The sequence below is a fragment of the Lepisosteus oculatus genome, unplaced genomic scaffold (assembly GCF_040954835.1).
Source record: "Lepisosteus oculatus isolate fLepOcu1 unplaced genomic scaffold, fLepOcu1.hap2 HAP2_SCAFFOLD_663, whole genome shotgun sequence".
Taxonomy (NCBI): Eukaryota; Metazoa; Chordata; class Actinopteri; order Semionotiformes; family Lepisosteidae; genus Lepisosteus; species Lepisosteus oculatus.
In genome coordinates, this window is record NW_027168217.1 from 1 (window position 1) to 12,945 (window position 12,945).

The window sequence follows — 12,945 nt, forward strand, 5'->3', positions numbered from 1 at the left end:
GGAGTGTCCAGTCAGTGTGTCTGTATGAACCTCTCTCTCTCTCAGTGCAGTGTTCATGTACTGGAGTGTCCAGTCAGTGTGTCTGTATGAACCCCTCTCTCTCTCTCTCTCTCTCTCTCTCTCTCTCTCTCTCTCTCTCTCTCTCTCTCTCTCTCTCTCTCTCTCTCTCTCTCTCTCGTGTGGTCAGCGGTGATCATCGTCAGCCACGATGCCCGGCTGATCACGGAGACGAACTGCCAGCTCTGGGTGGTGGAGGAGCGGGCGGTCAACCAGATCGACGGCGACTTCGACGACTACAAGCGGGAGGTGCTGGAGGCCCTGGGCGAGACGGTCATGAACCGGACCCGGGACTGAGGACGAGAGTCGGGGCCGGGGGGGGAGGGGAGGGGAGGGTGGGGGGCAGGGGCTGACCGCAGGCCCAGGCAGGCGCGTGGAGCCTGTGACCCCGGACCCTGGCTGGGGTACGAGGATGAGGAGAGACAGTCTCACAGGCTTGGCCGCAGGGGAGGGAGGTGGGGTGGGACGCCTGTCGCACAGTGCCAGTGACGAGGAGCGGATGATGGGATACCCCTGACCCTGGCTGGGGTACGAGGACGCGGAGAGACAGACGGGCTCAGACACAGAGGAGAGGGAGGTGGCGGGGTGGGACGCCTGTCACACAGAGGAGGGAGGAGGGGGGTGGGACGCCTGTCACACAGAGGAGGGAGGGGCTGAGCGCAGGCCCAGACAGTGACGAGGAGCGGATGATGGGATACCCCTGACCCTGGCTGGGGTACGAGGACGCGGAGAGACAGACGGGCTCAGACACAGAGGAGAGGGAGGTGGCGGGGTGGGACGCCTGTCACACAGAGGAGGGAGGAGGGGGGTGGGACGCCTGTCACACAGAGGAGGGAGGGGCTGAGCGCAGGCCCAGACAGTGACGAGGAGCGGATGATGGGATACCCCTGACCCTGGCTGGGGTACGAGGACGCGGAGAGACAGACAGGCTCAGACACAGAGGAGAGGGAGGTGGCGGGGTGGGACGCCTGTCACACAGAGGGGGGAGGAGGGGGGTGGGACGCCTGTCACACAGAGGAGGGAGGGGCTGAGCGCAGGCCCAGACAGTGACGAGGAGCGGATGATGGGATACCCCTGGCCCTGGCTGGGGTACGAGGACGCGGAGAGACAGACAGGCTCAGACACAGAGGAGAGGGAGGTGGCGGGGTGGGACGCCTGTCACACAGAGGAGGGAGGGGCTGAGCGCAGGCCCAGACAGTGACGAGGAGCGGATGATGGGATACCCCTGACCCTGGCTGGGGTACGAGGACGCGGAGAGACAGACAGGCTCAGACACAGAGGAGAGGGAGGTGGGGGGTGGGACGCCTGTCACACAGAGGAGGGAGGAGGGGGGTGGGACGCCTGTCACACAGAGGAGGGAGGGGCTGAGCGCAGGCCCAGACAGTGACGAGGAGCGGATGATGGGATACCCCTGACCCTGGCTGGGGTACGAGGACGCGGAGAGACAGACAGGCTCAGACACAGAGGAGAGGGAGGTGGCGGGGTGGGACGCCTGTCGCACATTGACAGTGACGAGGAGCGGATGATGGGATACCCCTGACCCTGGCTGGGGTACGAGGACGCGGAGAGACAGACAGGCTCAGACACAGAGGAGAGGGAGGTGGCGGGTGGGATGCCTGTCACACAGAGGAGGGAGGAGGGGGGTGGGACGCCTGTCACACAGAGGAGGGAGGGGCTGAGCGCAGGCCCAGACAGTGACGAGGAGCAGATGATGGGATACCCCTGACCCTGGCTGGGGTACGAGGACGCGGAGAGACAGACGGGCTCAGACACAGAGGAGAGGGAGGTGGCGGGGTGGGACGCCTGTCACACAGAGGAGGGAGGGGCTGAGCGCAGGCCCAGACAGTGACGAGGAGCGGATGATGGGATACCCCTGACCCTGGCTGGGGTACGAGGACGCAGAGAGACAGACAGGCTCAGACACAGAGCAGAGGGAGGTGGCGGGGTGGGACGCCTGTCACACAGAGGAGGGAGGAGGGGGGTGGGACGCCTGTCACACAGAGGAGGGAGGAGGGGGGTGGGGACGCCTGTCACACAGAGGAGGGAGGGGCTGAGCGCAGGCCCAGACAGTGACGAGGAGCGGATAATGGGATACCCCTGACCTGGCTGGGGTACGAGGACGCGGAGAGACAGACGGGCTCAGACACAGAGGAGAGGGAGGTGGCGGGGTGGGACGCCTGTCACACAGAGGAGGGAGGGGCTGAGCGCAGGCCCAGACAGTGACGAGGAGCGGATGATGGGATACCCCTGACCCTGGCTGGGGTACGAGGACGCGGAGAGACAGACGGGCTCAGACACAGAGGAGAGGGAGGTGGCGGGGTGGGACGCCTGTCACACAGAGGAGGGAGGGGCTGAGCGCAGGCCCAGACAGTGACGAGGAGCGGATGATGGGATACCCCTGACCCTGGCTGGGGTACGAGGACGCGGAGAGACAGACAGGCTCAGACAGAGAGGAGAGGGAGGAGGGGGGTGGGACGCCTGTCACACAGAGGAGGGAGGGGCTGAGCGCAGGCCCAGACAGTGACGAGGAGCGGATGATGGGATACCCCTGACCCTGGCTGGGGTACGAGGACGCGGAGAGACAGACAGGCTCAGACACAGAGGAGAGGGAGGTGGCGGGGTGGGACGCCTGTCACACAGAGGAGGGAGGGGCTGAGCGCTGGCCCAGACAGTGACGAGGAGCGGATGATGGGATACCCCTGGCCCTGGCTGGGGTACGAGGACGCGGAGAGACAGACGGGCTCAGACACAGAGGAGAGGGAGGTGGCGGGGTGGGACGCCTGTCACACAGAGGAGGGAGGAGGGGGGTGGGACGCCTGTCACACAGAGGAGGGAGGGGCTGAGCGCAGGCCCAGACAGTGACGAGGAGCGGATGATGGGATACCCCTGACCCTGGCTGGGGTACGAGGACGCGGAGAGACAGACGGGCTCAGACACAGAGGAGAGGGAGGTGGTGGGGTGGGACGCCTGTCACACAGAGGAGGGAGGAGGGGGGTGGGACGCCTGTCACACAGAGGAGGGAGGGGCTGAGCGCAGGCCCAGACAGTGACGAGGAGCGGATGATGGGATACCCCTGACCCTGGCTGGGGTACGAGGACGCGGAGACACAGAGAGGGAGGAGGGGGGTGGGACGCCCCTGGGTCCTAGTGCCCGCCTTCCTTCAAGTTCCCGAGCCAGTCAGTCCAGTTGTTTTGAGAATGGGGGATGGGGGGTGGGGTGGGGTTGACGATCTCAGCATTTTAATGGCTTTTCAGAGCTGTGTAGCGGCCAGAGAGCGACCAATAAAATGAGTTTGTTTTGCATCAGCGTGGCTGTCGGTATCGTTATTGCGGTCCGTGTCCTTGTTCCTGGGGCTGTGTGGGTCTGTGTGGAGTTTGCATGTTCTACGTCGGGGGTGTGCGTTTTCCTTCCTGCGGGCCAGCAGAGACGTGCCGGTGGGTTAACTGGCTTCTGGTAAAACCTGTGTGTGTCCTGTGATGGACTGGTGTCCTGTCCAGGGTGTGTGAATGTGTGTGTGTGTCCTGTGATGGACTGGTGTCCTGTCCAGAGTGTGTGTGTGTGTCCTGTGATGGACTGGTGTCCTGTCCAGGGTGTGTGTGTGTGTCCTGTGATGGACTGGTGTCCTGTCCAGGGTGTGTGAGTGTGTGTGTCCTGTGATGGACTGCTGTCCTGTCCAGGGTGTGTGAGTGTGTGTGTGTGTCCTGTGATGGACTGGTGTCCTGTCCAGGGTGTGTGTGTGTCCTGTGATGGACTGCTGTCCTGTCCAGGGTGAGCCCTGCCTTGTGCCTGTTGCTTGCTGGGACAGACTCCAGCTCCCCAGTCTATGACCCTGTCCTGGAGAGAGAGCCGGGGGGAGACGGAGGGGTGGATGAATATAACTTTTATTTCCGTCCTCAAAGTTCGTTCACAGAGAAAAAAAACGAGGGACGCGGGTCTCGAAGGGAGACCCCCAGAGCAGTTCAGGCGCCCCGAGTCCCCCTCGTGGCGGCTCACTCGCCAGCGGGCCCTTCCTGCGCGGGCCGGAGGTACTTCCTGTAGACCCTCTGGACGCGGGCCAGGTCGCGGGGGTCGGGCCGGGGCGGCCGGTACCAGCTGTACCAGGGCTCGCCGGCGGCCCGGCCCGGCGGCGGGGGGGGGCGGGGCCGGGGGCGACGGCGCCGTGGCGGTTGGAGAAGTCCTTCCCCTCGAAGTCCGCGAGGGGCACCTGGACCGGCAGCAGCCCTGGGGAGAGGAGAGAGAGCCGCTCAGTCTGGGCTCCGGAGAACGGGAGCAAGGGCAGGGGACGGTGGGGGGGGAGGGGGACGGGGACGGGGGAGACGACCCGAGGCCTGGCGTCAGGAAGGTCAGGCATCCCCCCCCTCTCCTCCCCAGCAATCTCTCTCACCCCTGTCTCCCCTCACTGTCTCTCCCTCTCCTCACCCCTGTCTATCCACTGTCTCTCCTCTCCTCACCCCGTCTATCCACTGTCTCCCCTCCTCACTGTCTCTCCCTCTCCTCACCCCTGTCTATCCACTGTCTCCCCTCTCCTCACTGTCTCTCCCTCTCCTCACCCCCGTCTATCCACTGTCTCCCCTCTCCTCACCCCTGTCTATCCACTGTCTCTCCCTCTCCTCACCCCTGTCTATCCACTGTCTCCCCTCTCCTCACTGTCTCCCCTCTCCTCACCCCTGTCTATCCACTGTCTCCCCTCTCCTCACCCCTGTCTTATCCACTGTCTCTCCCCTCTCCTCCCCCCTGTCTATCCACTGTCTCCTCTCTCCACACCCGTCTACTCTCTCCTCACCCCTGTCTATCCACTGTCTCCCCTCCTCACTCTCTCCCTCTCCTCACCCCTGTCTATCCACTGTCTCCCCTCTCCTCACTGTCTCTCCCTCTCCTCACCCCCGTCTATCCACTGTCTCCCCTCTCCTCACCCCTGTCTTATCCAGTCTCTCCCCTCTCCTCCCCCCTGTCTATCCACTGTCTCCCCTCTCCTCACTGTCTCTCCCTCTCCTCACCCCCGTCTATCCACTGTCTCTCCCTCTCCTCACCCCCGTCTATCCACTGTCTCTCCCTCTCCTCACCCCTGTCTATCCACTGTCTCCCCTCTCCTCACTGTCTCTCCCTCTCCTCACCCCCGTCTATCCACTGTCTCCCCTCTCCTCACTGTCTCTCCCTCTCCTCACCCCCGTCTATCCACTGTCTCCCCTCTCCTCACCCCTGTCTATCCACTGTCTCTCCCTCTCCTCACCCCCGTCTATCCACTGTCTCCCCTCTCCTCACTGTCTCCCCTCTCCTCACCCCTGTCTATCCAGTCTCCCCTCTCCTCACCCCTGTCTATCCACTGTCTCTCCTCTCCACACCCCTGTCTATCCACTGTCTCCCCTCTCCTCCCCCCTGTCTATCCACTGTCTCCCCTCCTCACTGTCTCTCCCTCTCCTCACCCCTGTCTATCCACTGTCTCCCCTCTCCTCACTCTCTCCCTCTCCTCACCCCCGTCTATCCACTGTCTCCCCTCTCCTCACTGTCTCCCCTCTCCTCACCCCTGTCTATCCACTGTCTCCCCTCTCCTCACCCCTGTCTATCCACTGTCTCCCCTCTCCTCACCCCTGTCTATCCACTGTCTCTCCCCTCTCCTCCCCCCTGTCTATCCACTGTCTCCCCTCTCCTCACTGTCTCTCCCTCTCCTCACTGTCTCTCCCTCTCCTCACCCCCGTCTATCCACTGTCTCTCCCTCTCCTCACCCCCGTCTATCCACTGTCTCCCCTCTCCACACCCCTGTCTACTCTCTCCTCACCCCTGTCTATCCACTGTCTCCCCTCCTCACTGTCTCTCCCTCTCCTCACCCCTGTCTATCCACTGTCTCCCCTCTCCTCACCCCTGTCTATCCACTGTCTCCCCTCTCCTCACCCCTGTCTTATCCACTGTCTCTCCCCTCTCCTCCCCCGTCTATCCACTGTCTCCCCTCTCCTCACTGTCTCTCCCTCTCCCCACTGTCTCCCCTCCTCACTGTCTCTCCCTCTCCTCACCCCTGTCTATCCACTGTCTCCCCTCTCCTCACTGTCTCTCCCTCTCCTCACCCCCGTCTATCCACTGTCTCCCCTCTCCTCACCCCTGTCTATCCAGTCTCCCCTCTCCTCACCCCTGTCTATCCACTGTCTCCCCTCTCCTCACCCCTGTCTATCCACTGTCTCCCCTCTCCTCACTGTCTCTCCCTCTCCTCACCCCCGTCTATCCACTGTCTCCCCTCTCCTCACCCCTGTCTATCCACTGTCTCTCCCTCTCCTCACTGTCTCTCCCTCTCCTCACCCCTGTCTATCCACTGTCTCCCCTCTCCTCACTGTCTCCCCTCTCCTCACCCCTGTCTATCCACTGTCTCCCCTCTCCTCACCCCTGTCTATCCACTGTCTCTCCTCTCCACACCCCTGTCTATCCACTGTCTCCCCTCTCCTCACCCCTGTCTCCCCTCTCCTCACTGTCTCTCCTCTCCTCACCCCTCTATCCACTGTCTCTCCTCTCTCCTCCCCCCTGTCTATCCACTGTCTCTCCTCTCTCCTCCCCCCTGTCTATCCACTGTCTCTCCTCTCTCCTCCCCCCTGTCTATCCACTGTCTCTCCTCTCTCCTCCCCCCTGTCTATCCACTGTCTCTCCCCTCTCCTCACCCCTGTCTATCCCCTGTCTCCCCTCTGTCTCCACTGTCCCCGGGGACGGGGGACAGGGGAGGGAAGTGGAGGACGGGCGCCTCACCGTGCTCTCTGGCCGTGTCGATGGCTCGGGTCAGACTCTTCTGCTGCCTCATGCAGACACCTGCAGGGGAGAGAGAGAGAGAGAGATGGATACAGAGATACAGACAGTGCAGGAGAGAGAGGAGAGAGATGGATACAGAGATACAGACAGTGCAGGAGAGAGAGGAGAGAGATGGATACAGAGATACAGACAGTGCAGGAGAGAGAGGAGAGAGATGGATACAGAGATACAGACAGTGCAGGAGAGAGAGGAGAGAGATGGATACAGAGATACAGACAGTGCAGGAGAGAGAGGAGAGAGATGGATACAGAGATACAGACAGTGCAGGAGAGAGAGAGAGAGATGGATACTGAGATACAGACAGTGCAGGAGAGAGAGGAGAGAGATGGATACAGAGATACAGCCAGTGCAGGAGAGAGAGGAGAGAGATGGATACTGAGATACAGACAGTGCAGGAGAGAGAGGAGAGAGATGGATACTGAGATACAGAGTGCAGGAGAGAGAGGAGAGAGATGGATACTGAGATACAGACAGTGCAGGAGAGAGAGGAGAGAGATGGATACTGAGATACAGACAGTGCAGGAGAGAGAGAGAGAGATGGATACTGAGATACAGAGTGCAGGAGAGAGAGGAGAGAGAGAGAGAGATGGATACTGAGATACAGAATATGGCAATATTTTATAATACGTCTCTGTTGTAAATGTTGTAAATGTCTGTAGGTTTTATTTTACTTCTATTTTTTGTTTTGTTCCATGTTAATTTTATTATTTTTATTTGCTGTGGCAACACTGATTGTACCCATCGGTCATGCTAATAAAGCACCTTGAATTGAATTGAATTGAGAGGGAGGGCAGGGGCGATGTCAGACCCGCAGGGAGAACGGGAGAGAGGGAGGACAGAGGGGTCCCCCGGGGGGCCCTACCTGTGCGCGTGGAGTCGTACACCTCTCCCGTGTGCGGGCTGAGGAACTGCTGCAGCAGCTTCACGTTCTGAGAGGGAGAGAGAGAGGGAGGGTGAGACGGGTGAGTGGAAGGGCCGGACCCCCGCACGGCCCCCCTGCTGGAGCCCCCCGGCAGCTGATCCAGTCCGCAGCTTGGCCTACGCGTCGGCAGGCCGGCCCCCCTTTAGCAGCAAGAGCAACGCCGCCCCCTGCTGGAGCCCGGTGGTCACTACGTTCCAGGCCGGCGGACGTCCTCGATTCTGCGGTCACCGTCTCTTGTGGCGGGACAGCTGGGTGGGCTGGGAGCCACCGTTTGGCAGGGGGTGGGGGGTGACGTACTCGTCTCAGAGGGGACTCGAACCCACAACCCCACCTGTAGTCAGGATGCCAGGGGGGCTGCCCAGTACACCACACTACGACCCCCCAGAAAGTACCAGTAAAGTCCAGGTATGTGGGTTGCTACATGGGACAGCAACTCAGCCCACCTTACAGTCGCTATCTTCCCAGAAGGCTCCGCCTGCACCGAGCTGACACCCCTTGTTCCCGGCGTGTATTGTATATCGGGGTCCCCCCCTGCAGACGTGACCTTTGACCTTTGGCAAAGCCGTGCCCGCCGGGGAGAGGCGGTGCTGGGGGCATGATGGGAAGGCGGGGCGGGACTCACCTGGTAGTGGACGACGAGCTTGGGGTCTCGGCAGATGGGACAGGGGTTCCCCGAGATCTTATCCCCCCTCTGAAGGCACAAGAAACGCACAGATATTGTGGTCAGGACAGAGGCTCCACACTCTGGGCTGTACAGTCTGATCTACAGCCTCTCTCTCTCTCCTCCCCCTGATCTGCTGTGTGTTGGGGCTGTAGGAGGAGACACTCTGGGCTGTACAGTCTGATCTACAGCCTCTCTCTCTCTCTCCTGCCCCTGATCTGCTGTGTGTTGGGGCTGTAGGAGGAGACACTCTGGGCTGGACAGTCTGATCTACAGTCTCTCTCTCTCTCCTGCCCCTGATCTGCTGTGTGTTGGGGCTGTAGGAGGAGACACTCTGGGCTGGACAGTCTGATCTACAGTCTCTCTCTCCTGCCCCTGATCTGCTGTGTGTTGGGCTGTAGGAGGAGACACTCTGGGCTGTACAGTCTGATCTACAGTCTCTCTCTCTCTCTCCTGCCCCTGATCTGCTGTGTGTTGGGGCTGTAGGAGGAGACACTCTGGGCTGTACAGTCTGATCTACAGTCTCTCTCTCTCTCTCCTGCTCCTGATCTGCTGTGTGTTGGGGCTGTAGGAGGAGACACTCCGGGCTGTACAGTCTGATCTACAGTCTCTCTCTCTCCTGCTCCTGATCTGCTGTGTGTTGGGGCTGTAGGAGGAGACACTCTGGGCTGTACAGTCTGATCTACAGTCTCTCACTCTCTCTCTCCTGCCCCTGATCTGCTGTGTGTTGGGGCTGTAGGAGGAGACACTCTGGGCTGTACAGTCTGATCTACAGTCTCTCTCTCTCTCCTGCCCCTGATCTGCTGTGTGTTGGGGCTGTAGGAGGAGACACTCTGGGCTGTACAGTCTGATCTACAGTCTCTCTCTCTCTGTGTGTGTGTGTGCGCATTGAGACCACTCACGATGCAGGTCTTGCGTGTCTTCTGTGGGGGGATCCCCCCCTTGTGGTTCCTGCGGTAGTCAGTCCACACCTCCCGCTGTCCGTAGCGCTCAACATACTCTAGGGGGGGGAGAAACAGAGCAGACCCCTGTCAGCCAGCAGAGCACCACCCAGGACACACACACACCCTGGACAGGACACCAGTCCATCACAGGACACACACACACACTCACACACCCTGGACAGGACACCAGTCCATCACAGGACACACACTCACTCACACACCCTGGACAGGACACCAGTCCATCACAGGACACACACACACTCACACACCCTGGACAGGACACCAGTCAAACACAGGACACACACACTCACACACCCTGGACAGGACACCAGTCCATCACTGGACACACACACTCACTCACACACCCTGGACAGGACACCAGTCCATCACAGGACACACACACTCACTCACACACCCTGGACAGGACACCAGTCCATCACAGGACACACACACACCCTGGACAGGACACCAGTCCATCACAGGACACACACACACCCTGGACAGGACACCAGTCCATCACAGGACACACACACACCCTGGACAGGACAGCAGTCCATCACAGGACACACACACACCCTGGACAGGACAGCAGTCCATCACAGGACACACACACACACACACACACACCCTGGACAGGACACACACTCACACACACCCTGGACAGGACAGCAGTCCATCACAGGACACACACCCTGGACAGGACAGCAGTCCATCACAGGACACACACACACAGTCTCACACCCTGGACTCCACACAGACAGCACCCCCCAGATCCGGGATGGAGCCCAGGAACCCCAGCGCTGTGAGTCAGCAGTGCTGACCCCTGTGACCCCCCCCCAGCGCACGCCGTACCCTCGCTGTCCAGGTACTCCCAGGGCCTCTCCCTGTAGCGCGCGAGGCTGTCGAAGGCCTCCGCCTGGGTGGTCTCTCCGGCCCCTCCGGCGGGCGCGGGCTCCCTTGGCGCCGCCGTGCTGGCGAAGCGGCGCAACGCCAGCCCCCGCTGTCCCGGCCGGGGCACGAGCTGCGGGGCACACAGACAGAGAGAGCCAGGCCGTGAGACAGGCGCACAGCTACCGCCACTTCGGGAAACAGCCCAGACGATGTCTTTACTGCACGTCTGGGGAAGTGGGTGTCCTGTGATGGACTGGTGTCCTGTCCAGGTGTGTGTGTGTGTGTGTGTGTGTGTGTGTGTCCTGTGATGGACTGGTGTCCTGTCCAGGGTGTGTGAGTGTGTGTGTGTCCTGTGATGGACTGGTGTCCTGTCCAGGGTGGGTGTGTGTGTGTGTGTCCTGTGATGGACTGGTGTCCTGTCCAGGGTGGGTGTGTGTGTGTGTGTGTGTGTGTGTGTGTGTGTGTGTCCTGTGATGGACTGGTGTCCTGTCCAGGGGGTGTGAGTGTGTGTGTGTGTCCTGTGATGGACTGGTGTCCTGTCCAGGGTGTGTGAGTGAGTGTGTGTGTGTGTCCTGTGATGGACTGGTGTCCTGTCCAGGGTGTGTGAGTGAGTGAGTGTGTGTGTGTGTCCTGTGATGGACTGGTGTCCTGTCCAGGGGGTGTGAGTGTGTGTGTGTGTCCTGTGATGGACTGGTGTCCTGTCCAGGGTGTGTGAGTGAGTGTGTGTGTGTGTCCTGTGATGGACTGGTGTCCTGTCCAGGGGGTGTGAGTGTGTGTGTGTCCTGTGATGGACTGCTGTCCTGTCCAGGGTGTGTGAGTGTGTGTGTGTGTCCTGTGATGGACTGCTGTCCTGTCCAGGGGGTGTGAGTGTGTGTGTGTGTGTGTGTCCTGTGATGGACTGGTGTCCTGTCCAGGGTGTGTGAGTGTGTGTGTCCTGTGATGGACTGGTGTCCTGTCCAGGCTGTGTGAGTGTGTCCTGTGATGGACTGGTGTCCTGTCCAGGGTGTGTGAGTGTGTGTGTGTGTGTGTCCTGTGATGGACTGGTGTCCTGTCCAGGGTGTGTGAGTGTGTGTGTGTCCTGTGATGGACTGGTGTCCTGTCCAGGGTGTGTGTTTGTGTGTCCTGTGATGGACTGGTGTCCTGTCCAGGGTGTGTGAGTGTGTGTGTGTCCTGTGATGGACTGGTGTCCTGTCCAGGGTGGGTGAGTGTGTGTGTGTGTCCTGTGATGGACTGGTGTCCTGTCCAGGGTGGGTGAGTGTGTGTGTGTGTCCTGTGATGGACTGGTGTCCTGGGAAACCCCCACCGGTTTAGACCTCGACCCCTCTGGAAGGACCCCTTCTCAACTGCCTCTCTTGGTACGATTTAAACATATAATGAATGATTAATACATCTGAAGAAAGCGCTTTGAGTGGAGTGTCCAGAAAAGCGCTATGTGATGATTATGATGAACACGACCACCCCCCCCGCAGCGATTAAATTCGTAACCCGCCCGTCGGGTCGGTTTTTTAATACACTCGTTAAACGGGGGGAAAGGAGCAGGGTCAGATCCGACAGATCTGCGGTGGACAGAATTTTTTTTTTAAAAAAAAACCCTACAAATTAGCATCCGAAGCACAGAGGCTAGGGAGGGTTTGTTATGAAAACGATACGCCCGGTTTGCATGAGAAAACTGAAATGATGTAAAAAATTGTCTGAGGCACTTTAGCAGCTTTCATACTTTATTTCTGCAGCGTGTCGAGTTAAATATATATATTTATAAACATTTATTTTTCAAGTACAATATTTCAGCGAGGCGTATGAGTGCCAACTTGTATCGGACCGGTGAGACTTGACCGTGAGGCCGTCGGTGTGCCTTTAATACCGAATTATGTGGGTTTCGGTTTGTTGTAGGTTTCTTTTGGCGGGGGGGCCTACCTGAGCATCCCGGAGACCCCTCAAAACGACAGGCGTGGCCCGCTGAACGAGTCCCCTCAACATGCCCGACAAGGAGGCCGCCATCTTTCCCGGCCTTGTTAAGGGTTCAAAGGTCAGGGGTCGCGTTGGCGGAAGAGGGGGGTCACCGAAACAAAACAAATCCCGCAGAGTTCGGGTTTTTTCTTCTAGTTCGAGCTTTTTGCGGTCGCGATGGGAAGTATGACGCGGAACAGACACCTTCGAAGAAAAAATAAGCCCCCCTCAGTCGGTTGAATTTGTTTAAAAACCGTTCGCTGCCGCAATGGCGCCGATGCGCGTTCGTGTGTCGTCGACGGTGTGTGTGTGTGTTTTAAAAGCTGTGGCCAATAAAAATCGGCGTCAAACACAACCCCCTTTAATTGTATCGTATGGATTAATCACCTGCACCCCGTTTTCTAGGGAGAAGCTTGGGGTCCCCAGCCGGGTGACGGGGAATTGGACTGCCGAGAGGCGGACGTGACCAGACGCGTGAACGCGCATGACACGCACTTTTATTTTAAAGACGGGGGAAAAACGTTCACCCCTACATAATTAAAGATCAGTAAACCCTCAAGAATATAATATAGTGCATTTCCACACGTCTGCGGCACGATGGGACGACAAATAAGAGCTAGTTTGCCGTTATTTCATTTATTTTGGAAAAGCAGTGGGTGTTCCAATAAAAGGGGGTGGGATATCAAACTAGTCATTATTATATGCAACGCACAATAAAGGAATAAGCACAAACACGG

The 12,945-nt window shown here is 59.4% G+C and overlaps 1 protein-coding gene across 1 annotated transcript; it reads right to left on the reverse strand.

Moving 5' to 3' along the window:
• Positions 1 to 3,920: 3,920 nt before the first annotated feature.
• mrps18b (mitochondrial ribosomal protein S18B) lies at positions 3,921 to 12,693 on the reverse strand. The gene is given in 9 exon segments (XM_069186615.1): positions 3,921 to 4,196; positions 4,199 to 4,278; positions 6,784 to 6,843; positions 7,706 to 7,772; positions 8,388 to 8,456; positions 9,329 to 9,426; positions 10,223 to 10,391; positions 12,176 to 12,412; positions 12,596 to 12,693. Coding segments are annotated over 8 exon segments (777 nt in total). The 5' UTR covers positions 12,260 to 12,412; positions 12,596 to 12,693; the 3' UTR covers positions 3,921 to 4,046.
• Positions 12,694 to 12,945: the final 252 nt, after the last annotated feature.